The 25,364-nt window shown below is 40.5% G+C and overlaps 3 protein-coding genes across 4 annotated transcripts; all 3 read right to left on the reverse strand.

The window, feature by feature from the left end:
• On the reverse strand, window positions 1–3,191 carry LOC133990551 (zinc finger protein 394-like). The gene is made up of 5 exons (XM_062428899.1): window positions 2,760–3,191; window positions 2,353–2,449; window positions 2,139–2,259; window positions 1,814–2,063; window positions 1–1,517 (listed from the first exon to the last, which is right to left on the reverse strand). The coding sequence occupies exons 1-5, from the start codon at window positions 3,048–3,050 to the stop codon at window positions 192–194; spliced, it is 2,085 nt and encodes a 694-aa protein (XP_062284883.1). The 5' UTR covers window positions 3,051–3,191; the 3' UTR covers window positions 1–191.
• Window positions 3,192–4,352: 1,161 nt separating this feature from the next.
• Window positions 4,353–8,794, reverse strand: LOC133990852 (zinc finger protein 426-like). Its single transcript, XM_062429260.1, has 5 exons — window positions 8,498–8,794; window positions 7,078–7,150; window positions 6,858–6,972; window positions 6,495–6,753; window positions 4,353–6,026 (listed from the first exon to the last, which is right to left on the reverse strand). Exons 1-5 carry the CDS (start codon window positions 8,792–8,794, stop codon window positions 4,683–4,685), a joined length of 2,088 nt encoding a protein of 695 aa, XP_062285244.1. The 3' UTR covers window positions 4,353–4,682.
• Window positions 8,795–16,886: 8,092 nt separating this feature from the next.
• LOC133990606 (angiomotin-like 2a) lies at window positions 16,887–24,806 on the reverse strand. 2 transcript variants are annotated; one of them, XM_062428969.1, is made up of 11 exons: window positions 24,670–24,806; window positions 23,271–24,072; window positions 22,523–22,691; window positions 21,047–21,191; window positions 20,862–20,951; window positions 19,871–20,166; window positions 19,590–19,765; window positions 19,394–19,447; window positions 19,082–19,278; window positions 18,686–18,817; window positions 16,887–18,222 (listed from the first exon to the last, which is right to left on the reverse strand). In XM_062428969.1, the coding sequence occupies exons 2-11, from the start codon at window positions 23,990–23,992 to the stop codon at window positions 18,137–18,139; spliced, it is 2,067 nt and encodes a 688-aa protein (XP_062284953.1). In that variant the 5' UTR covers window positions 23,993–24,072; window positions 24,670–24,806; the 3' UTR covers window positions 16,887–18,136. The 2 variants fall into 2 exon arrangements, with proteins under 2 accessions (XP_062284953.1, XP_062284952.1); XM_062428968.1 differs by having other exon boundaries at window positions 19,394–19,495.
• Between the last annotated feature and the right edge of the window lie 558 nt (window positions 24,807–25,364).

Here is a 25,364-nt window from a genome sequence, read left to right on the forward strand (position 1 = left end):
GATACTTAACGTCAGCTCTATTTAATATACTTTTAACCAATATGATCCCACAGCCTACATTAAAACATACACTAACATCAAAGCAATGTTTTTTTCTTAACAGTGACAGACAAGTATAAAATTTGAAAATAATCTGGCTTGGGTGTCATATTATGATTTGATTCCTTTCTTTTAGTCATTTTAAAGATTTTTCAGAGCACTTTATTCTTTCTTGGTCTTCCCCTTCGCTTCCCTGAGCTCTTACCAGTCCTCTGGCTGCTCATTTTCTTTCTCTGTTCTGGGTCAAAATCAGAGTCGCTGTCAGAATTTTTGCTCTTCCTCTTTCTCTTGCTCATTACCTCTTCTTCATCTGCTGGGTCAAAGGATGTGTCACTCTCAGTCTGCTGGTCTTCACTTTCCTCATCACTGTAACAAGTTCTCTTTAACTTCTGAGGCTTTACTTTGGCATTCTTAGAGTTTGAAACCTGGCCTTCAGTCTGAACTATGCTGCCTGTAGCACTGCTTTTTGGCCTTCCTATGGGTCTACCTGTGCTTCTCTTTTTCCTTTTCTTTTTAGGTATGCCCATTCTATCATCCTGCACCTCTGAATCTGTATAATCTTCCTCTACATTGTCATGTTCTGAGTCTGAGCCTCTCTTATCCCCGTTCTCTTGAGCATCACCACTGTCACTGGCCCTTTTGTTTATCCTCTTCTTGTGTTCACATCTAGTTTTGGATGTGTGGTAACGCTGCACATGACTCTTCAAGCTCACATTGTGATTGAAGCATTTGTCACAATGCTGACACTTAAAAGGCCTCTCCCCTGTGTGCAGGCGCATGTGGGATTTGAGGTGGCCTGCCTGGTTGAAGCCACGTTGGCACACTGAACACTTGTACGATTTCACACCAGTATGCACAACTTCATGTCTCTGGAGATTAAGATGTGAGACAAATTCAATCCCACAGATGTTACATTTAAATGTCCTGGGGCCTCCATGAACTTTCAGGTGAACTCTGCGTTGTTTATTGGTGGCAAAATTCTCTGAGCAGTCTGTACATTTATATGGTTTTTCTTCAGATATGTGGATCTGCTCGTGAGTGATTTTGTCCACTTTTGTTTTGAATATAACATGGCAGTATTTGCACCGATGTTCATAGTTGTCATCATGGATTCTGCTGTGAGTGTTAAGAGCGGTCTTAGTGACACATCTCTTGCCACAAATGTTGCAAGAATAAGGTTTAATTTTATGCTCACAAGTGTGAGGCTTCAATTTATTGAAAAACATTCCACACTCTGTGCAGAGCTGACTGTGTCTTGGGGCAGGATAATCATCATCTTCGTATTCAGTTTCCGCAGATTCACTTTGAAGCTCTTCTACCACTGAAATCTCCACTGCTGGATTCCATTCTTCATCTGAGCCCATGTCACTGTCATCACTTGAGTCGGTTTCATCCATTGGATCACTTTGCTCATCAATAACAGCAACAATCTCAGAGACACCTGTGATGCTACTGTGGTTGTCATCTATTGACAATTCCTGTAAAAGACAACCATGGCAAGAATGAGTAGAATATCACAGCCAAAGAGGTGCAAGCAAGAGACACAACGTGATTTTGGATACTAATTGACCTAGTCCAGCATTAAGATGAACTGCAAAAAAACTAAAAAATTGCTAAATTTGTTATAAAATTATATAATTATTAAATAAACAAACTATTGGACGGTGTAGATTGTGCAGGATTTTAGCTTCAAAACTTAAAATTCTTCTATGCATAATAATAACAAAAAATAAACTTGATCTATAACAAGTGTGTCTGACTATTTAAGTCATACCTGTTGGGTCTCTAGAGTTACATCTATGCCTCCTGTCAGATGAGCTGTGGGGACACTTGCATTGACCTGACTCTTCCATTGGTTTCTGTATTCACACTGAAGGCACTGTTGGTTCATGATGATGAGAATCCCATGGGTGATTTTCTCCACCTTTAGTTTAGACCCACACAAAGGGCACTTCAAATTAAACAACTTGAGGAGTCGTTTTTCGTTCACAACATACTGCCCTTTCTTCTGAAGAAGTGCAGCCCTAATGAAAGAATTTAAATATTGTGAGACGCAGCTTTAAAAATCCAACCTGATGTGATCAAAAAGTTTAACTTACTTTTCCCTGATCATATCAAGGTTCTTAACTCTTTGTAGCATCTGACCATAATCATACATGCCAGCATCTGCGGTATCGGCTGAACATGAGACATCACTTGGTGCTGGGCTTCCTTGAGCGGCTGCAAATTTAAAGTTCATCATTTACATGTAAAGAAAATATCTGGGTCGATATTCACTTCATTTTTTAGACATACTGAAGTAAAGTTTCTCACCTGCTGGGGCTGAAGATTCTTCAGAATAATAAGCTGGACTGTCACATGTTTTAATTTGAAAACACTGATAAGACACTTCTTGGGTTTCCAAAGGTTCCTAGAAAAAAGTAAAAGCTTGTAGATAAAGACTCCATATTATGAAATACTTTTCAACACTTGTGTATATATATTTGGGTCTCTGCTGAGCTTACAACCACACAAGCAGCAAAATAAGACCACCCACCCAGTCAGTCTGGTGTGGGCTGGCTTGCTCTGTACTCCTGTGATTCAACCATTCAACATTCAGAATTGTGTATGAAAACAGATGGTATCAAAACGAGGTTTGTAGCATCCGGATGATGTGCTGTGCAGGTAAGAAGGGGCAAAAAATGTGTGTCGGGGTAGTCGGTCAAAGCAGACTCCCTCACCTCACATTTAATGCCTGTATGTTCCGGGTCAGGTTCTTCTGGCTCTGACTTGACAAACAGTGATGGGACAGCTCTGGGCTTCAGCTGGACCGTGTCAGTCAGGCTTTCATAGCAGTCATTTGCAAAGTGCTCGATACAAATAGTGATATCAGTCCAGGACGACTCTTTGAAACGTTGTCCGTTGACTTCGGCAAGAAACTGGACCCACTCCAGTCTCTTCTCTGGATCTTCTGGTAAGTTGAAGCGCTGCGCACTGCGACACCACGAATCACAGCCGACCACGGAGCACATCCCGGCTTTAGGTTGTGTACCTCCGCACCTACAAGTGGTGTGTCGGCGTTATAGTTGTAGTTTTCAAGGACTGGAAAATATACCTCGGGGTCGTCCGCTTCCTAATGTAAACATTGGTAAGTTAAGAGGTGGGGTGGTACGGCAGCGGCGCATAGTGATGATAGCTGAACGGGCGGGGCTCCGTCTCTGGGTTCGTCTGGTTTCATATCCGGCGTATCCCGGCTGACGGGGATTGTTTGGAATTTTGGATGTGGACTTTTATGTAGTAGTCATCCGTATTTAGTGTTATCCGCAGTAGATCTTTAATTCGTTAAAATTAGCATGGTTACTTTTTAAAAATGTAAGTAAACTATTTGCGTCACAACCTAAACTCAATTCACCCTGATGGTACGAAGCAACTAACTTGGACAGAAATATCCTTAATACATTTGCACGACTTGCAAAAGCTACAGGAGAGAAAAAATGGCTTTTTAGATTTTTTTTAAATAAAATAATGAATATAGTATATATCAGACCTATTTATCCTGCATGGCTGTATTGCTCTTACGTGGTTGTCATGTGTCACAGAACCACACAAGCACATATTTCCAGCCTTGTTGCTGTAAAAATGTTAAAATATACATCAAACCTTTCAGAGATCAACGATTCTCCACATTAGATGAGCTGTTATGCTTACAGTAGAACTGAATTAAATACGCAATGTGATGTGACTCCTCTCAGCCGCATGTTTGTGTATCTTTTAATCAGTTTACAAGTCTACCATCTTCATATACTGTGTATGTATTTTGGAAGAATACAATTCAAGAAACATGGATACTTATCAGCTCTGTTTAATATATTTTTAACCAATATGGTCTCATAGTCTACACAACAATAAACAGAACTAAAACTTGTATTGAAGTCAAAGCAAGATTTTTTTTTCTTAAAGACTGTTTAAAGTGAATTCAGACATTTTCTTCTAAACACATTAAATATGTCATAAATGTATTTCTAAAAAAGGTGTAAAAAGCATTTCAACCATTTGAATTTGAATTGTGGAGCTAGGCTTCACAAACTGTGTTTCAAGATTTCTGTGTCTGGATTTAATGGGCGGGTCTGAAAATTTAGAATAAACCCGCCCCTGCTGCTGTAGAGGTATAAATACATTCAGCGCAAACTACTACTACTACAGTCTACAATTAGCTGAGTTAGCCGCCGAGCTAGCAGCTGAGTTAGCAGCAGAAAGCTCTCAGACCAAGCGTCCATGTTTCTGGTAGAGGTGGTGATTTTGATTAACAGGTGACACTTGGTAGGGGGCGGGGTTTCAGCGGACTCGGCGGGCACTCCCACAGCGTTTGAGTGCAGAGAAAAAGGTTGATTTTTACACAATTTTGAAGCCTAATTTCATATATTCGATTTTTTTTAATCATTCAAATTTGGCAGGGTGGTTAACAACACACTTTTCTGTGGTATGTCAAACTCAGAACACATATTTATTCTTACTTTACACGGACTTTAACAGTGATGACCAATTGTGAAATTCTAAAAAAAACCTGGTATAGGAATACTGTCTATCATGTGTGTTGTTTTTTTAGGAAATCATTAAAAGTGTCTATGAACGCTAACTTTATTTTTCATATTTTTAAAGATTTTTCAGATCACAACATTCTTTCTTGGTCTTCCCCTTCGCTTCCCTGGGCTCTTACAAGTCTTCTGGCTGCTCATTTTTTCTCTCTCTTCTGGATCAAAATCAGAGTCGCTCCCAGATTTTGTGCTCTTCCTCTCTCTCTTGCTCTTCACCACTTCTCTCTCTGCCGAGTCAAAGGATATGTCAGTCTGCTCGTCTTCACTTTCCTCATCACTGCAACGAGTTCTCTTTAACTTCTGAGGCTTTACTTTGGCATTCTTAGTGTTTGAACCTCGACCTTCAGTCTGAGCTGAGCTGCCTGTTGTGCTGCTCTTTGGCCTTCCTATGGGTCTACCCGTGCTTCTCTTTTTCTTTTGAGATACGCCTATTCTATCATTCTGCACATCTGAATCTGAATCATCTTCTTCCTCTTCACTGTCATCTGAGTCTGAGTCTCTCTTATCCCCGTTCTCCTGAGCATCACCACTGTCACTGGCTCTTTTGTTTATCTCTTTTGGTTCACATACAGAAATGGATGCATGGTAACGCTGCACATGACTCTTCAAGCTCACATTGTGATTGAAGCATTTGTCACAATGCTGACACTTATAAGGCCTCTCCCCTGTGTGCAGGCGCATGTGGGATTTGAGGTGGCCTGCCTGGTTGAAGCCACGTTGGCACACTGAACACTTAAATGGCCTCAATCCCGTATGAACTACTTTGTGTCTCTGGAGATTAAGGTGTGAAAGAAATTCAATCCCACAGATGTCACATTTTAACTCCCTAGGGCCTCTATGATCGTCCAGGTGAATTCTGCGTTCTTTATTGGTGGCAAAAGTCTCTGAACAGTCTGTACATTTGTATGGCGTTCCTTCAGTTAGGTGGATCTTCTCATGAGTCATTTTGTCCACTTTTGTTTTGAATGTAACATGGCAGTATTTGCACCGGTATTCATGGTTGTCATCATGAACTCTGCTGTGAGTGTTCAGAGCGTTCTCACTGACACATCTCTTGCCACAAGTGTTACAAGAATACGGTTTAATTTTATGTTCACAAGTGTGACGCCTCCATTTAGCGTAAAACTTTCCACACTCTGTGCAGAGTTGACTGTGTTGGTAGGTGTAAGTAGGAAAATCATCTTCTTCAATCTCGTCACTTTCATCTTCGTCATCATCAGATTCCTTTTGAGGTTGTTTGGTCAGCAAAAATGTATTCCGTGGCTTCCATTCGTCATCTGACTCCACTTCACCTTCATCACTTGATTCCATTTCATCCGCAGGATCACTTTGCTGATCGACAAGAGCAACATTCTCAGAGAGGCCTGTGACGCTGCTGTGCTTGTCATCTGTTGACACTTCCTGTGAAAGAGACTAGGACAAGAATGGGTAGCATTTAAAATCTGTACTGCAGTTAGTGTTTTAATGTTATGCTTAAAAAAAACTAAGAGGTGCAGTATACAAAATAAACAGTTTATAAAAAGAGACAAAATGACCCAAAGGCCATATTCAAAATACTGCAAAAATATTTGGTCGCAGAATTTTTTATTGAACAATTTTTGCAGTAGTTTTTCTTTTAAGTGATCCATATGTTGACTAAGCTCAAGCCCTTACACTAACTTTGGTGGCTAGTTGTGAACACAGCATAATGGTTGCCTCCATGGCTGTGATAGTGGGTCAGGGTCCGACAATGGCTGTATTTACGATTATTACATGCTTGTATGTTTGAGCATTGCTGTTATTATGACTATGGCTGTAGCTACAGTTGTGGCTGGTAATTTACAAGGCAGTGAATACAGTAAACTGAACAGTTGAGCTATGATTATAGTGTAATATGTTTACCTGTTGTGTCTCTGGAGTAACATCTGTGCCTCCTGTCAGGTGTTGATCTTTAGCTGTTAGGACAGCAGCATTGACCTGGTTTTTCCATTGGTTTCTGAACTGACACTGAAGGCACTGTTGGTTCAAGCTGATGAGAACCCCATTGGTGAACTTCTCCATCTGAAGTTTACCACCACATGACGGGCACATGCTGCTGAACAACTGGAGCAGGCGTTCTTCATTCACAATATATTTTCCTTTCATCTTAAGAAGTGTTGCTCTAAAAAACAATAAAATATTGGGAGATACAGGATTAAATAAACAACCTGATGTAAAGAAGTAGGCAGAGTAAAAACATTAGGCATAAATGTGTGGACAACTTACTTTTCCCTGATCAAATCAATGTTCACATTGTCTTGTTTCAGCTGGCTGTATAAAGATATAAAAGCATCAGTTGAACATGAGACACCAATTGGCACCACTGGGCTTTCTTGGGCAGCTGCAAATGAAATTTAAAATAATCATTTAGATGAAAAGAAATCAAGTTTTACACTAAATTTGAAAATATACATAAATTACACATTATAATGCTGACTTTTCTCACCCACTGAAGTTAGTGCTGACTCTGTGTCAAGTTCATCACACTGAGGGGCTACTTCCGCAGTTTCAACAGACTCCTAGAAAGAGTAACAGAAGCACAACCTTCTACTTAATCAAGAGCTACGTGTTTGGATGATTTTTTTTTTTATCACAAGCACCACACAGTGACACTTGTTTTTGTTTGAAACCCTTTATGAAATCTAAGTGCGTGCACTGACCACAGAGGGACTGACCAACTGTGTAGTGACTGGCTGCTTTAACATGTTGACACAGCGGCATTGCACAGTATCAACAGCACTTAACAGCTATGTCAGTCATGGCAGGCAGTTGTCAGTATGAGCCAGATTTTATCTGGGGCAACATGATGAACACAAGACACACAAGAATGACGTCATAGAAAATAATGCACATTATGTAGAATGAGGCTAGTATAAAAAGAGGATATTGCTGCCTGTGTTCATCCTTTATTTGTTCAAGTAGGCAGGACACCCTGTGCTGTTAAATGTGCATGAATGTGGATCCTATAGGTCAATTATTTTCAGCTGTTTAGCTGCCAGTAATCTATGTTGAGGAAAAGTCAAGATACTTATATATTTACAATACAAATGCTGAAGGCTAGGATTCCCTCATTTATTATTGTCATCTCACCAGTTACCTTTATACTTTTTAGTGTAGCAGTTTAGTTTGAAATGCAACCTATGAAGACATGAAATTACGGCTCAGTGAAAAGGTAGCATAAATGCAATATTAAAAAAAGGTATTAAAACTTTAGGAAAATGCACAAAGAATAGAGAATATAAAGAATGTGCAAGATTGAATTAAAACCTAGCAGCGTTCATACAAATGGATTTGTATAGGGCTGAACGAGTTTGAAAAATATGTAATTGTGATTATTTTGACTGATACTGCAATTGTGATATGAGTATCATTACATCATTATTCTCATTTGCATTGAAAAAACACATTACAAAGATTATGGTGTGATTTTTTACAGGGATCTGGACCAAACAAAGATGTTTAGAATGAGTAGGGCAGGATAACTCTGCAGCATGAGAATATTTAATTTAAATGGCATTTTGACACGTTTCACCTTTAACTGCAATCTGAAAATGTGCAGTACTCATACAGAATTGCGATTTAGATAAAATTGCGATTAATTTTTGTGCAAGGGATAAACTTGATTAAATATTAGGATCCTTGACTGTTTATTAATTAATCATTTCATTTACAAAAAAAAAACAATTAGCAACTGAAAGCAATCATCAAAACACTGAGAATGACTCCGCCCACTCAGTCGGATTTGCGTCTAAAACAAACAAACCCTGAAGAAACCATGGTGTCTGCTGTTATTTACAGGTTTTGGTGATAGCTGGTGGGAAGAGGAAACAAATGAGCTGCTAGGTTGGAGCCTGTGGTTGACTCACCACAGATGTTTGGCTCTTCTGATCTGTCTCAGGTTGGTCAGACTCTGGCCGTAGACATAATGATGGGACGGCACCGGGCTTAAGCCGGACTGTACCACTCGGAGTCAGCTTTTCAAAACAGTCATCTTTAAAATGTTGGCTACAAATGGTGATATCAGTCCAGGACGACTCTTTAAAACGCTGCTTGTTGACCGTGGCGAGGAACTGGACCCACTCCAGCCTCTGCTCCGGGTCCTCTGGTAATTTGAACCGCTGGTTTGTGCTACTCAACGAAACGCATCCAACGACTGAGCACATCGCGGATTTAAAATGTGTCCCTCCCGCTGTTAAAGCGACCGGACAGAGTATTACTTGTTCATAAAGCCTGAAATACGGTCTCTATTTTCCATCTTCGACATCAGTGTAGCTGACTAAGCGAGCCATTGTTGCTCCAGTAGCTGGTGCTGAATGGGCGGGTTAGCAGCGTTTCTTCTTCTTTGGTTTTACTGACGTTTAAGTTGCATGCTGCCACCTACTGTAACCCGGAGTGTATGACATCATTAATATATATGGGTCAATGACGTATAAGGATTTTCAACAACTCAATTTTAAATAATAAAAACAAGCATATCTAATGCAGTAGTTCAAACATTCAGAATGTTGTGTACCTGACAATTCATATTACAATTTGAAAGTGATTTTAGTGAGTTTTTCAAGATTAATTGGCACTGGCCTTAAAAAAAAGTCATTCGGTGCGACCATGATTCATCTTGAAATGTCTTATATAAATAAAAGACCATCATTTACAAAGATTTTTAAAAAAATGCAAATACTTTGTTTCCAAACACTTTATATTACTGAAAACTTGTAAAAAAAGATGTGAAGCGTGTTAAGTAAATTAATTTATTTCAAGATGAATTATGGTCGCACCACATGACTTTTTTTAAGGCCAGTGCCAATTCATCTTGAAAAACCCACTAAAATCACTTCATTTCCAATTTATAATATGGATCTTCAGGTACACAACATTCTGAATGTTTGAACTACTGCATTAGATATGCTTGTTTTTATTATTCTACAATTGAGTTGTTCTAAATCCTTATACGTCATTGACCCATATGGAAGTTATATTAAACCTATATTTATTTAACCTATATTTTAAGACGTGTTTTAGATGTATATAAAATGCTCTATTTTACATAATAATGTGTGTCTGATATTTATTTTCACAAAAAAGTTAAATTATACAAGCTGTTGGTGGCCTTTCACCAGGCAACCATAGAGAGCCTGTTAACGTACTGCATGATGGTGTGGTATGCAGGCTGCTGTGCTGTAGATAAGAAAGCGCTCCAGAGAGTGGTGAAGGCTGCAGAGAAAATCATAGGCTGCCCACTACCTTCTCTGGAGGACATTGCCACAGCACACTACCTCAGCAGAGCCACCAACATCATCAAAGACTCCACCCACCCAGGTCACCACCTCTTTGAACTGTTGCCCTCTGGCAAGCGCTACAGGTCGGCTTGGACCTCCAGATTTAGAGACAGTTTTTTTCCCCAAACAATTAGCACTTTAAATAAGATACATAAGAACTATGGACAATGTAATCCACTCATGTTGCTACACACCCGCACTTTACTTTACGATGTGCAATATACATTATTTTATTCTATTCTATGTCCTGTGTTTTATTTTATTTAAGTCATATATTTTATTCAATGTCCTGTGTTTTTATATTCGCACCACAGAGTAGCAATTTTAATTTCATTGTATATATATACAATGACAGTAAAGTCTGTCTGTCTGTCTATCCATCCATCCATCTATCTATCTATCTATCTATCTATCTATCTATCTATCTATCTATCTATCTATCTATCTATCTATCTATCTATCTATCTATCTATCTATCTATCTATCTATCTATCTATCTATCTATCTATCTAAACCTTCCCCTTCATTCAAAAAGTTCAGAAAATCTATAAATATACAATTATTTTTGTTTCAAAGTTTAACACCTGTAGGATATGTCTTGTTTCACTGTAAAGTCCATTCTCAGTGTAGGTGCCACATTGAATGTTGGACCACAATTGGCTCCAAACCAATTTGTGATGTCACAAATCATGCTTGCAAGCTTGCAGGCGTAAAATAAGATTTTCAATAAGGACAGATAAACCTTCCATTCTCAGCAGATAAATTGAATAACATGGAAAAACAGCCAACAGTCAAACATCATCCTGCACAGTTCAAACATTTAACTGCAGGAGCAAGAAAAAATTCTTTTTTGAGTGGATGGGGGACTTTACATATTTAAATAAAGCCCTGAACCTGTAGTCGTTTGTCTTCTGTCTCAAACAGATCATTGATTCTACACCTCTCCTCCAACCAATCAACACACATTCAACCGTTTCCTTATGGTTACAAGTGTCACATTTATCTGACACTGGTTTTTTTCATGGTGTATAAAGTAGCATTGGTATTTCCTCTTAACCTATATAACATAACTTCTTCTTTCCTACAGTTGTATTTACCTTTATTACTTCTCATTCTGACAGACTTGAACTTAGGTATGGTTGAATACATGGATTTGCTGCTTGTTTGTTCTTTTTCTTTTTAATGGTGAATTGCAACCAGGTGGAGCATTTCACCACCAGCTGTCAGGTTATATTGTTCTTATATCCTTGTTATCAGTCCTGTGTTTTGTAGTGAAGAAATGCTTTAAAATCAATATGCCAGAGGTATTTGTGAAGATTGTTTCTATGTCCGTATGATTAATCAGTTTACATTCCAGTTTGTTCCTTAAGAACTGTCTTTCATCTTGCACATTTAGTAAAGAGGAAAATAACATGATCAACTGCAGACATCACATTTTCCACTTGGATGCTTCCTAATGAGGTGTAGAGATTAATTTAATTTACTGTGTCCCGGTCTAATCCTACTAATCAGGCACTCGCTTTTCCTACTTTTCCCCAGTGAGCTTCCCTCTTCAACTTTCTGCTGAATCTGATACACATATATTTAATCCATAACCTCTGCTACTGCATCTTAATTTTATTCCATATTAAAACTTTGGTTTCTGCCTTAAGTAATTAGTATTGCCAATTTTACTTGATTTGGTTATAATCCTTTTTGGCCAGCAAGTCTACTGTTTTTTTCCCCTTGGATGCCTACATGAGCTTGTATCGATAAAAACGCTACATTATAATCTAGCCTAATTCATATAAAGATTGTGTAGTAACAGAAAAAACATCTAGGTTGTGATGGCATCATGGTACTGTTATCTTAGTTATATAAAGTGCAACCTTTTGTGTTTTTCTGACGTGTGTTTCAGTAAATACAATATTTTTTGTCAACTCTTCATTACAGCTATAGGATAGATTAACACATTTTCAAAGTGCAGCTGTGTACAGCTGTGCATATCTTCACATTCACCAGCAGATGGTGCTGTGCAGCTTCATAGATTTTGTGCCTCAACATCAGGGTAATATGTTTGTTGTCAGTACTTGTCTATGATGTTTAGCTGGTATATCATCTCACAGTTTAAAAAAAAAAAATGTGGAAGTCATGTGGGTCATGTGGGATACATCAGGACTTCATTTGAAATAACTACTGTCTGTATTTTTTATCAATCATGTAGTTATATTACTTTACATTCCACATTATGGAATTTGGATTTATATGCAGATATATGGCTGATATCTGATTAATGTGAGGATATTTTTCCTACATCATTGTATCACTCTGAGTTACCTGATTACATTACATACCTACACAAGTAGTAGTAACATTTTCTCCATTCTGTTCTCTCAGATATTTTAAAATGTACATCAAGCCCTCCTTAGGATTAGTTTTTAACCAGCCATACATTCCCTAAAGATGACCTGTTAGGTGTACAGTTGAAGTGAATTAACACTATGTGGCTGTCCTCAGAAATGTGTGTGTGTAGGTCTGTGAAGCAGTTAACAGATCTAATCCCCCAAGTCAAAGAACACGTGTTTTCCAAGGGGTGGAGCACATACTGTAGCTACAGTACATGTGCTCTCTTTTTTCCCCCCTCATGTTTTGTGTCTCAGGGGATCTGTAAGCGTAAGTAATCCTCAAGAGGCACAATACTGTGTTTTAACTGGCCATCTGTCAGGAGACCAAAACATGGTCATTTACTGACAGCGCCAAGAGTCCAAAAATGCATAATTGGCGTAGATGAAAGGGCACATAAAGAAGACTCAGCATTTGAAAAGCATTTTAGTGGATATCTGCTGGAACCTTTTGGACACCTATTTGCTTTTTTTTTTTTTTTAATCAGCAGGTGTCATGAAAGCCTGCATTGCATCTTATAACAATAATTTGCCACTTAAGGCCACAGGATGGACGTGTGCCTCACTTATGGGTTTCAGAGTCATATATGTGGTTTTTAACATGTGGCCCCTGAACAAACAGGAGTGACATTCACAACTGTATAGCCTTTGCAAACTTATGTAGCAGGTGATGACCTTACTCTCTGGTGTCCCTCTGGGCATGACACATGCATTACAAACGTCCAAAAAAATGCTTGGGTTATATGACAAGAGAAAGAAATGATAGGTCTGTGTGGATTTACTTTCCTGCAGGGTGTGGGATGTGTTCATGAATCCATGTTGTATATGTCTGCCCTGAGGAGGCCAGTCAATTAGTCAATCACTCGTCACACTGCCTCAACAATCATTTATGTCCTTGTGTTTGTATGTATGTGTGTGCATGCTTGTTATTTGTGTGTATTAGTGTGTCTGCTGTGGATAAATTAACTTCACAGAAATCTGGATTATGTTGTTGTTTTTTTTCTTAATGAGTGTTTGTCCTAAATTCTTGCAATAGTTGCTGCACTAATTACCATACAATGTGAGACGAGGACAGTCTGCATTTCAAAAACCTCCTTGTACTTTGATATTATCAGTATTTCTTGAATGTGCTGAAACTTCAAAGGCTGATGTATATTAGGAATGTGCTGTTAAACTGTAAACATTTGAGAGAGGGCAATAAACCCTGCGGCGCACACAAACACACTGTGTGAGCAGATCATTTCCACGGTTTACGTAGCAACAAACCCATTCCTTTCTGGTCAATATGACGTTCCCATGTGACTGAGCCACAGAAAGTAGGGAAAACAGCTCCAAAAAGTGTAGAGAATGTAATTTTCTTGGATGTTTGAGCACAACGGAATTTGACCCCTGACTCCCATTTACGTTCTATCCTCCTTCATCTTATCAATTCTGGGAAAGAGAGAGGGAGCCGTGGTCGAAACATGTCAGCTGCCTTTCACGTTCACAGAGGAATGTTGGCGACTCTTCACAATGTTGTCAGTCAGTGCACCAGATAAGCGCTCTCAGTTCATAAATAAGATTGATGGCATCACATAGCACCAGTTCCTGCTCTGTGTTTTCCCATACGAGCGTCTCTGTCAAAAGCATCCGCACTATCTCACTAGCTCATATCCTCTCTGTCCAAGTCCAGGCACGCTTAACATATTCCCCATCCAATTATCAAACCACACAACAGCAGGATACAGTCTACTTTTGCTTGCTCAGGTGTGAATAAGCATAATGGGCGAATGCTTCAAACCTGGCACAGAAAACCCACCATAAATAGTTTGCTGAGCATATAAGTTAATGGATAACTATAAAGGATTGTGTGTTGGCCCTAATGTTATTCAATCCCATTAAACCAGGAGCCTTCAAAATACTCTATTAGAAGAAAGAGTGAAAAAAGAAATGTGAAAAAAGTCTTATCCGTTGTGTAGGATTAAAAGGAACCACAAAACTGTTCGTTCACTGCACTATCTTAGACATACAAACCAAAACATGAACAAAGAGGAAAAATGGTGCACATGATTATCTGTTTTTCTACTTTGATATGACTATGTCTTACTACATGAATACAACAGAAAATTATCCTCACATTGCAATCAAAGCCCCCTATTTGTCAGAGGAAGACTTGTGTTAGGTCAAAACTGAGGTTTTGTAGATGTGCACATATTTGTTCTAATTGTGTCCTTGGAGATAAATTCACTTGTTTGACTTCTATGCTCCACAGGAAAGTTAGAGAGCACCAACTCATCACCCTCACGCAAGGATAATTCAGCATGAAGGTGCTTGACATACTGTAGGTGCCCTGTGAGATGGTAAAAAGTCCTGGGCTTTATTGTTCTGTTTCTGACCATCAACAAAGTCTGATGTTGTATTGGTACTCCTTTCTATTTGTGAACCCTTTATGAAGGGTTTATAAGTTGTAACTAATGGCCTTACTAATGGCTAATAAATTGTTTACTAATAGATCACTTATAAGCCTTTTATCACAACAAATGTAGATTGCCAGGTTCTGAAAAATCTGATTGGCTGGTTTTTATCCAGAGGGTATCAAGACCGAGACCAAGACGAGACCAAGGCCAAGACAGACTGAGTCAAGACCAAGACAAAGTCGAGACGAGACCAAGACCGAGACCAAAAAAAACACACAAAAAACAGCTAGTGAGCTAGTGTTACACCATAACTTGCATCAATTGAATAAGAGCAGCATACTGGGGTAAGAGGTTCAGTCCCAGTTTAAATTCAATTTAAGAAGGTATTATTTCAACTACAGACAGAACAATGCAGAATGCTTCTTTCTTGCCCCTGGACTGCAAATTTCTTTATGTTCCGTGAATGCAAATTTAATGATTCGCTGACATTATTATTACTAGGTCTGACTGAGACTGACAGCTACGACGTAAACCTAACGTTTCACGCTGGCTACACTTGCGTCTTTTGATTGGATGAGCACCAGTTTCTTAATCGCAACAAAATACATGTGTGTCATTGATTGGTTGCATTTGAAAGGTTGCATTTGCAGGGCGTGAAAGGCGAAATAATTTAATGTTGCATTATCGAATGTTATGTTTTGTATCATGGACATTATTTGTTGCAAATCTGCCGACCACTATGTCGACCTGAGACCGGAAGACCAAGACAATGAGACCAAGACAAGACCGAGGGATCCGAGACCAAGACAAGACCAAGACCAAAGACGGTCGAGACTGTGACAAGACCGAGACCACGTAAAAGTGGTCTCGAGACATCCAACTCTACTAATAAGTCATCAAGTCTTAAGCTGTAAATATTAAGTTAGTCATTAATAAACAGTTTTAATATCCAGACTGTGGCTTTTCTTTAGAAATGAAAGAAAAAGCCACAGTCTGGATATTAAAATTAGTGGTGAAACAATTGAATCAAAAGAATTTTTGCTCCTATTATGGGTTTATAGCATTAGTAAATTATGTATTAATTATTAATAAAACCATTTATAAAGGGTGCCTTATGAAAAAGAGGCTGCTTTGTATTTTATAAATATATTGGAATGTTGTCAGAAAAGCAAAACAACCTACAGCAACCTAGATAACAGACAGCCTTTGTTAAATAAAGCGAACATGTTGCAACTGGAGAAATGTTGAGCAATGTGTTTTAAATTTAAACTAATCCAAACTGTGGCCTCTCAAGGTGCGAGGAAGTCTCATTACTCATTACTCGTGTTAAAATGTTAAAAAATGTGTTGAGCTCCACTACCAAAGGCCATATTTTATAGTTCACACCCATTACACGCAGTGGGATGACTTGTAAAACATGTGAGTGAACACTGATGACACCATAACATTCATTGTCCATGTCATTGTCATTCTCTCATTGTCCATTGCTTTGTAAAGTCTCATTGTCAACACTGCTCTCAACCGCTCCAAACTGGTACAAGTCGATATCTGTGTGCGTTGGTCATGCACATGTGTGTGTGTGTGTGTGTGTGTGACACAGAAAGATCTATCCTGAAACAGATACCACATAACAGAGCTCTCCATTCTCTCATCTTCATATCCAATGGCACAGCTCAAAATAACTCATAAACACCTCTGGCTATGAGATAAATCGGAGGCAATAAACGTGTTTAGGAGTGCAGCGCATGTTGGTAAAGTTGCGAAGCAGCACACAGGAATTTCAAACTGTATTAAGAGACTAATCTGGGAGAAACCTGTCTTTGTCATGTATAGAGTTACGCGTCCCTATGAGAATGTGATCTATGTCAAGCATGCTCTTCATGGCAAGAAGAGAACAAGAGAGCAGGCCACCCGAGAAAGTTGAACCCAAAAGAATGCAGCTCTGGTATTCATTAATGAAGAGCACTCTTCTCTGTGCTGGAGTGAGAGGACAGGAATGAGGAGATGAGGCGACAATGTTAAAAAAAACTGGGAGTGAAACAGGAAGAAACGATTCACAACCTTTACCAGAAAAAAAGTAGGATTTATGAACACCTCCTTGCATGCTTGTTATTATATTTTCATATCTGTAAATAGAAAATATCCACATATTTTTTGCCAAGAGAGAACTTAAATAAAACAATTAATGAGGCAGGAAGGCAGTTAATGTATATTAGAATATTTTATTGCTTTATGAAATGTTGCATGAATTCAACTGTTAAAACCTTCATATTGTTTGAAGTTCACAGAAATGTCCGTTTGAAGTCAACACTCGGTTGGTTGTGTACAGTATGACATGACCATGATTGTCGGCACATAACTTACAACAAACATACATTAACTTTTTGGCGTCCTGCTCAAAGCACTATAATATCTAAATAATAATAATAATAATAATAATACAAACATCTGTATAAAATATATATAATAATTATAATAATAATAATAAACCTGTTTGTTAGTTCAAAGCTCACAGTAAACAAAAACCAACATGGTGTAGTTTTCAACTTTTATCCCCAGTGGTGACCAAACCAGCAGAATCACCACATCAGGAAAAACACTCACACACTGTAATCACACATGCAAACATACTTAAAGAAGGAAAATCAGAAATCAGAAAAAACAGATGATGAAATCAACACCATGATGCAACACCCTCACAAAACTACAAACAACACCAGGTCTGTGTCAGTTTGGCAAATACCAAATTGTCTTTTTAATATATATTTAAAATGCATCTCACTGCTCATATACCTCTAAACCTCGCAGAACCAGCTACTAGGGTTTGATGAACATGTACAGCGAGAGCATTTAAACAGTGTTTCATGTGTTATAAGCTTAAATTATTGAGCAAAGGGATGTTTTCCAAACAGATAAGATCCATGTGATGGGAATGAGGTTACTCAGGTTAATCCACATTTTTTGGAGAGAAACAGAGAGAGAGAGATGGGGGAATGCAGGTCAGATAACCTTGTATTGAATATTTATCAAGAAGAGCATGAGGCTTAAGTTAATATTTGGGGAATGTGGAAACCAGATAAGATAAATATGTAGCTTTTTAATTCACTGGGTTGGAAAAGGAGATAAAGGGGGGGGGAGCAGCAATTATATATATATTTATATATAAATATTTTGGCATACACTCTCTGAGAACATGTAGCCCTATTACAATCCACAATACTGTCCAAGTACCTCGGAGGATTCATCTTTTCTCTCCCAGCCTGGCACACTGCCTGCAGCTGTCCAGCTTAGTGAGAGCGAGTGAGTCGGAGCACAGCTCTGTCTCAAAAATGTGAAAACAGTCCTTTTTTTTCATTGTGCGTTGGCCTCTTTCCACAACATTTTTCTTCCATTCTCTATTCAAAGACTCGCGCTCTTCACAGATTCTTTCAAAAAATACATCTCTCAGTTCTTTAAATGAAGATTTCCACTGCCTCTGACTCCAACTCGTCCAGGCCTTTGAAGGGGTTCAACAGCAACTTCTTAGGCGCTGCCTTGTCTGGAAAAAAAAGGACAGTAGAGAGGATGAATAATTATATAATTATTGGTGGAAAAATGTCCTAGATACAGCTCAGCTATCACTGACTAAAGGTTAACAAAGATTTTCCACATTCAAACAGACCACTCTGGTAAATGTGCTCAGTCAACAGACCCACATAATTTCCTAACTATGCACATTCCACAAGGCCCACATTATGAAATGTGACCTGGAAAGATGGTATCTGATTGGCTGGTTAAGTCGCAGCATGGTTAATCAATGTGAACATCCATGAAGCTCCTTTCAAGTAGACAGAGAAGTGTACTTGTATTCTTTGTGTGTGTTTTATGCAGGCATGTTTACTCATGCAATGCCTAAATTATGTGTGCCTATCATTTATCACTCTGGTTTATTGGTGACAGCATTATTGGATTATCGGCCCTCGTAAACAAAGGCACTCATGCATATTTGATAGATTACTCACCACTGTTGAGCTTAGTTACGCTGGCAGCCTCTTTGGCCTTTGTTCCGCCCACCTGCCGTTCTAGCATCCCAGGTTCGGACTGAGCAGAAAACTGACAGTTCGGCGAAGTTTGATCATCTGAAAGACTCTTTCCTGCAAGACAATATCACAAAAATGTCAGTATCTGTCAACAGAGCTTTCAACTCCTTTTCATTAAAAATATTTTATTAACAGAAGACCTGTTGGCACCTCTTAATCCTTACAGACTGTGTGTGTGTGTGTGTGTGTGTGTGTGTGTGTGTGTGTGTGTGTGTGTGTGTGTGTGTGTGTGTGTAATATAAGAAGTACAGTAGTCTGCTTTGACTTAGTACAACCCCACATTAATAATTAAACACGAGGCAACATTATCCTCCTCACCTCTACTCTTGGTGGTGCTGTTGAGGGTGCAGATGGAGGGAGTGGAGGAGGCAAGTCGGAGAGGCGCCCCTGCCGTATTTAAGAGGTTTGTGCGGGGACTTTGCTCATCCTTCCTCCCTTGGTCCTGGTGCAGTCGCTGGTTGAGGACCTTGATCACAGCATCCTTTTCCAAGATCTGAGCATAGAGAGCACGGATCCTGACACAGAACAGAAACATGAAAAACATGTCAGAAAGCAGATAAACCAATTTAAAAAAAGACATTCTATTGTGATTGATTATGGTTATTATTGATTTTGGTTATAGGTACACACCTGTTCTCCATCTCTTGATTCCTGAAGTCGGCAACAGGCAGGTCCTCATTGAAACTGTTGTTAGAGGAGTGGCAGGGTGAGTGATTAATGATGGTGGTGTCTCTGTGAAGGTTAAGAGATTGAAGTTTAGCTCAAAGTCAAATGAGCTGAAAAGACATGCGTGCCTAAGATGTTCCAGCAGGCCAGTGATTCTTACCTCTGAGCAGCAGCTGTGGCAGCCACCTCCATGGCAAACTGCCTCATGGTGCTCTCCTCCAGGTACTTCTGCTCCCAGCGCACCATGTCAGCCTCGAGGGCCAAAATACGTTCCTCGCGCTCGTGAAGACGCTCTTGGAGGGAGCTCATGGTCACTCCTGGTGGCTGTGACTGCCTCTGTGGTGGAGGGAGAGTGAAATCAATTACTAAAACAAATTAAATGATAAAGTGCATATATTTGAAATTCATATACCATAGTAGCATCATGTTTTGGGGGTTTACCTGTTGTGCCCTCAAACTCCTCAGCTCCTGCTCTAGCCGTGTCCTCAGCTTCATCTCTAGGCTCTCCCTCTTCTCACAAGTGGACTGTAGCTGAGCCAGGGCGCTCTGAAGCCGCTCCACCTTCTCTACATACGCCCTCTTCCTCCTCAACTCCTCCTCGAGCTGACGGCCGCGTCCGCGAGCCGTCTCCAGGGCTTCTTCCAACCTCTTGGCTCTGAGGTTCTGCTCCTCCGCCGTGGCCCTCAATCGCTCCACCTCCCGCTCTACACGCTCCCGCTCAAAGTTCTGCTCCTCATCTGAAACAAAGGGGAAGTAAAGGTTGCCAGGGTAAGTGCATGTTTAATGCATGTGGATTAGAGTTGTGGGTTTAGTTTAAAAGTTTAACACCTGCCATAAGATGAAATCATTCCAAATGTACCTGGGGTCTTTTCTTAATAAAAAAGTGAAAATACCGTTAAACATCACTCCACAGGTTTACCCTCCTGAGTGCAACCCCAGTAATAAGTACCAGAGTTCCTACATGGTGGACAGTGTTCTTCATTTAGCGAAGCACTCATGGAATGCTGAGAGGAGGAAGGAGGAGGAAAGGGAGAGAAAGCCGCCCTATCCCTTTGACCCACATAGCAGAGCATTCCTCATCAAGGCCATACAAACACTACAGCTCTACTTGAGTCCAGTTCCTTAAACAGACAACATAAATCACACTAACAACAGGTGGGGGAAGCTCATTTCCACCACTTCCACCGCTGCTCTGTGATTTAGGGCCTGTTTAGTTTCCCCTTCTTCTTCCCTTGCAAAGTGGTGCGTGGATTGAATTCCCTATTATTAAGCCTTTTTACCAAATAAACTGAGGTTATGCAAGTTAAATTCCTGCATGCAGGATGTCCTTAGCTACAAAAGGGCCCCATGCTATGCTCCAATCCAACCCAATCAAGCATGTTGATTGCAAAGGAGGATGTAATGCAGAGCAGAGGAGAGCAGGCATACTTACTTTGCTCAAGGAGTTTTGCCATGATGTGCTGGTTATGGTCGGCAGCCTGTACTTCTTTTGCGACATGTGTTCTGGCATTTTCCAGGTTTTCTGCAATGCAACAAAAAATTTAAGTTTGCCTTTATTTGTTCTTTATTTTGAAGTATCTGGTCTTCTGGCTGTAGTTTTATGACAGCAGTCTGTACCTCTAAGGTCTCTGTTGAAATCCTGCAGCCTCCTGATCTCAGCCACCAGCCTCTTCCTCAGTGTCTGCTCCAGATTCTCTCTCTTACTGCTGCCCTGCATCAGTGTTTCGTATGCCTCCGAAATACGCTGGATCTCCTGCTCCAGCTGGGAGGAGAAGAGAAAGAGAAGGAGAGAATATGGGGGAGGGCAAGAGGAGAGGAAAAAAGGGGAACAGAGATGGAGAAGGTGGAAAAGGAGAATTTTTTGGTTAACCTACTTTACATGCCAGTGAGGAGCTGGAATGTTGATTCATGTTGTTACAGTACATAGACATACATATGGGTACAAATACATGTATACAGTACACTCAGTCAGTGTGTGTGTGTGTGTGTGTGTGTGTAGGTATAATTCTGAGAAGAAATTCAAACCCGCACCACTCCCTGAGAGACTGATTTATATCTACATTCCTGAGGGCTGATAGCTCTCGTTCCAGGTGTGAGTGCACAAGTGTGCAGGCAAGAGCCGCGCACGCACACAACCACACAACACACCGCGAAAGCACAACTTATAACGCGCACACACACTGAGGTCTGGGAATGCTGCCAGTGGAGGGAAGGTGTGCATGCCTGTGCCTGGGTTGTGGAAACGGCATAGAGACACCCACCATTACAGCAGTCACACAGGCATGTTTACTCAGGGCTGCGGCCTGATGGAGAAAACTTTCCAACCCCGGCAATTATCATTCTTTTAGGCTGAGACAAGGCAAAAACCATGTGACATAACTCCAACAGAGAGCAGGAGTGCATTTTACACAGATTAGCCGAGACTTCAGAGTCAAATGTCTTTGAAGTTGTTTCCACCATGTTAAACAAGAAAATATCTTATTTTAGGCCTGAGAGTCAATCATGTAAGGCAAAAATAGGAGCAAAACAAAGTAAGAATGTGTAAAAAAGGGAAGTTGGGTGGGGAAAAAAATAGGGACCTTTCACTTTTTAAACGGCAGCCTGCCACCTGTCATAGACCCCCACCCCACCCCCATCAGCTGTGTGCAGGTCACAACCCAATCGACTGCTGTCTGACAAACTCTAGATTACATTGAAAATCTATGGCCTCTTTGGCACTAAAGTGCGCGCACACACGCGTGCTCTCTGGCCTCTACTAGGTCAGTTAGACAATGAGAGGAGTGTGTATAAACACAGTGGCAAGCAGTGACCTCTGTTTGTGCCTCTGTGGTATGGAAGGTAGCAGCTGCTGATCTCATCTGTCCAGTCCAGATGAGGGAGTGTGTCTGCAGTTGGACAGTTGGGAGACAACTGTCGGCTGGGGTTGTGTTTCATAGACAGGTGGTTGAGATGGAGAATGTTTCTTGGCTGTACAGTGAATAAATAACTAGAGTATTTCCCTCCGGTTGACTAATGTGATACATGTATAGTATGTGCCATTTCAAGTTGTAACTTTTCTTCCCACATTTGAGAACTTGGATTTCCTCCTCTTACCTTCTGAATACGGCTAGTCTTCTCCCTGTGTGCTTCTAGCTCTTGCCTCAGCCGCTCATTCTCCATCAGCAGCAGCTCCACTTGGTTGGGCTCCTCCAAGCCAGCAGGTGGCAGGCTGGTAAACGTGTTGTAGCAGGGGACTTCAGCTGGCTGACCAGATTGGATATACCTAAGAGAAAGAGGGAGATGCTGTTAAGTAAAACAAAAAACAACTCCTATCCAATTTGTGTACCCACTTTTATAGCCACTTTAGAGGAATAACAATATTTGGGACAGCCAGCTGGATTTAGGGTTATGAGAAAAGCTTTTATTTTTGAGCGAGGCATCTGAAATATCACATTAAGCTCTATTCCTGTCTATCAGCGAGCAGACAAGCTGACTCCAGTGGCTGCAAAGAATGTAAAAGCCTATATGAGGAACATACTTTTGCAAAAGCATCCAAGGCAACACAAGCATGTGAAGCTATCCTGTTGCAGTATGCCAAGTATTACAAACACCTACAGGGCTGGACTTGTTCTCCTGTAAGTATTTCAAGGCGGAAATGTGAATTGGTACACAAGCCCAAGTGTGACTCACACTGACAAGTATGTGTTTACGCATGTGAAACATAATGACGAGCCCTGGAAACCGTTTACAAGGCAGGCTCTCATACAAAAACTACACCACAGAGTATGATGTAATGTAAAAGTAGTTTTTCAAAAATGTTCAAGCACACATATGATTATGCCCTCCAAAGTTGTCTTTGTACCTGTGCTGTTGTGCCTGCACTGGCTCCTGGACCTGGTGGGGGATAAATCCTTGGCCCTGGATGGGGGCTGAGTACTCAGGTGGTGGGCTGCGCTTGTCCTGGCTCTGCCCTGTGCTCTGGAGGCCTTGTGGCGTGTAGTAGGGTAGCTCAGGGTAGCTGTGAGAGTTGTTCTTGTTAACTTCTGCTTTAGCTGCTGCATCATTCCTTTCCAGAGATATCTGCATGCGATGCTCACTGAGTGACCGCACATGGCTGCACTTCAGGTCCATCAGATCTGCCTCTTTGTGGAAGGCCCCCTCATGCAGGAGCTTCCCCTCATTGAGCTGCCTGATAGGGCCTGTAGGGGCCCAGTGAGAGGCCAGATACTGAGAGTGTACCTTGGCCTGCTCGTATGTTGGCAGCTCCTCCCCGTGAAGCTGGTAGAGCTGGTAGCCACTCTCTGAGTGGTGGTAGTCACCCTGGTGCTCCTGTCCCTGAGGCTCCTGCCTCGCTGAGAGCTGAGGGAAAGGAGGCTCCTCCTGGGTTAGACTCTCCAAAGAGGATCGTGGGCTCCTGCCCATGTCACCTCCACTGCTGGGTCCACTGTTGCTTCCACTGCCTCCACGCAGGGCCTGCTGCTGGATGGCTAATAAGGTGCGAGTGTCTGTGGGGTTTCCATAGCGAAGTTGCTCCTGGATGAGCCGGTGCAAGACCGTGCCAGACGGCTCTTCAGTGGACGACATACTGTTTTGTGAATGTTGTTATTGTCTCTCTAAGAACTAGTTGAATTCTTTCTCAGTATTTAAATAAATCAGCTGTGAACCTGGAGCAGAACAGAAAATAAAGTGGTATCAGTGTGAGATGACAGTGATAAACATTCATTAAATGAGGCAACAGGCAGTTATACAATTAAACGCTGTAATGTATTCACATAATGGTAAAAATGTCACAAACAGATGTCTTTGTTTGAGCCAACAAGGCCTTGGTAACATGAGCTCTTGCATCACTGACTTCAACATGATGGCAATACATTTCCTACTTCAGAAAACTCTATCAACTTCTTAGATTGGTGCTTTGTTTGGAGAATTACATGAAAATAGAGTAGCATTGTGTCTACTTTACCAACAGCGACAACACAGAGATGTGGAGACATTTTCCACAGCATGCAAAAAAAAGACGCATGCGCCAAAAATTCCAATCTCATGGGGGAGCAAAAGCGCACAAAACCGCATTGTAAAATAACTTCATTTTTGGTCTTGTAGCAAAAATCTCCGATATAAATTGCCATAAAAAAGTACGTAAAACTCCCATAACACACTATAGTTCCCGTTAGTTCTAAGCCAGAAGTTACTTTATTCACGTTTATGGCTCGTTTTTCTGTTGTGGAAAAGAAAGAAGGAAAAACAGACGCTCGTCTTACCAGTTCACGCTTTCATTGTAACAAAACGTTGTTCTCGATGTCGAAGTCAAATTCAGAATAATTCCACTATTTCCATGAGTTTTCTCTTTTTTTCCCCGAGTCAAACGTGTCTCATCTTCCTCCCCCCGGACGGGCTGCCGCGCTCCTCTCTTGCTGTGAACTGATTGTGGAGAGAGCAGGCGGCGATAATAAGTAACCGAGGAGGGACTGAGGTCGGAATGCCAGGAATGTAAAACGCGAGGTCCCTCGGGGATCAGAAGCGTAAAACCACACGGGAGGGGAGGAGGGGGGAGGCTGCAGTGCGCTTTAGTCTTACCAATGAGCAGTTACAATCAAATATAGGATTGGCTATTTGTTTTACAAAGCTTTGCATAATTGTCTTTGGGATTAAATTAATTCATGTTGTCTTCTTTTATGGCTCAACCTTTCCTCCCTATGGATGTGTTCCCAGAAGTTTTCAGTGTCAGAATTGCTGATTTAACTAGTTTTGCTTCTCAGATTAATTTATTACGTGTTGGATGATGCATTTAGATGATTTATTTAAGTAAATGTAGCAATACCACACTGTCAAAATATGAAAATATGAGTTAATAAGTCTTGCATACCTAAGTAACAGCATTATAAGTAAAAATGCTCATTATGAAGAATGGACACTCACTATTTTATCATTGGATCATCATATTTGATGCATTAAC

Source organism: Scomber scombrus, chromosome 11, assembly GCF_963691925.1.
Source record: "Scomber scombrus chromosome 11, fScoSco1.1, whole genome shotgun sequence".
Classification (NCBI taxonomy): domain Eukaryota; kingdom Metazoa; phylum Chordata; class Actinopteri; order Scombriformes; family Scombridae; genus Scomber; species Scomber scombrus.

What these genes read in the sequence shown, in the direction of transcription:
- LOC133990551 (XM_062428899.1), bottom strand. Translation starts at nt 3,050, where the DNA reads ATGTGCTCCGTGGTCGGCTGTGATTCGTGGTGTCGCAGTGCGCAGCGC. An exon ending in AGAATCTTCAGCCCCAGCAG is followed by an intron (nt 2,260 to 2,352) that starts GTGAGAAACTTT and finishes TTAAATTTGCAG; the next exon opens with CCGCTCAAGGAAGCCCAGCA. An exon ending in CTTGATATGATCAGGGAAAA is followed by an intron (nt 2,064 to 2,138) that starts GTAAGTTAAACT and finishes TTCTTTCATTAG; the next exon opens with GGCTGCACTTCTTCAGAAGA.
- LOC133990852 (XM_062429260.1), bottom strand. Translation starts at nt 8,794, where the DNA reads ATGTGCTCAGTCGTTGGATGCGTTTCGTTGAGTAGCACAAACCAGCGG. An exon ending in ATTGATTTGATCAGGGAAAA is followed by an intron (nt 6,754 to 6,857) that starts GTAAGTTGTCCA and finishes ATTGTTTTTTAG; the next exon opens with AGCAACACTTCTTAAGATGA. An exon ending in TTACTCCAGAGACACAACAG is followed by an intron (nt 6,027 to 6,494) that starts GTAAACATATTA and finishes TTCTTGTCCTAG; the next exon opens with TCTCTTTCACAGGAAGTGTC.
- LOC133990606 (XM_062428968.1), bottom strand. Translation starts at nt 23,992, where the DNA reads ATGTCGTCCACTGAAGAGCCGTCTGGCACGGTCTTGCACCGGCTCATC. An exon ending in GTGCAGGCACAACAGCACAG is followed by an intron (nt 22,692 to 23,270) that starts GTACAAAGACAA and finishes TCTTTCTCTTAG; the next exon opens with GTATATCCAATCTGGTCAGC. An exon ending in CGTAACTAAGCTCAACAGTG is followed by an intron (nt 18,223 to 18,685) that starts GTGAGTAATCTA and finishes TTTTTTTTCCAG; the next exon opens with ACAAGGCAGCGCCTAAGAAG.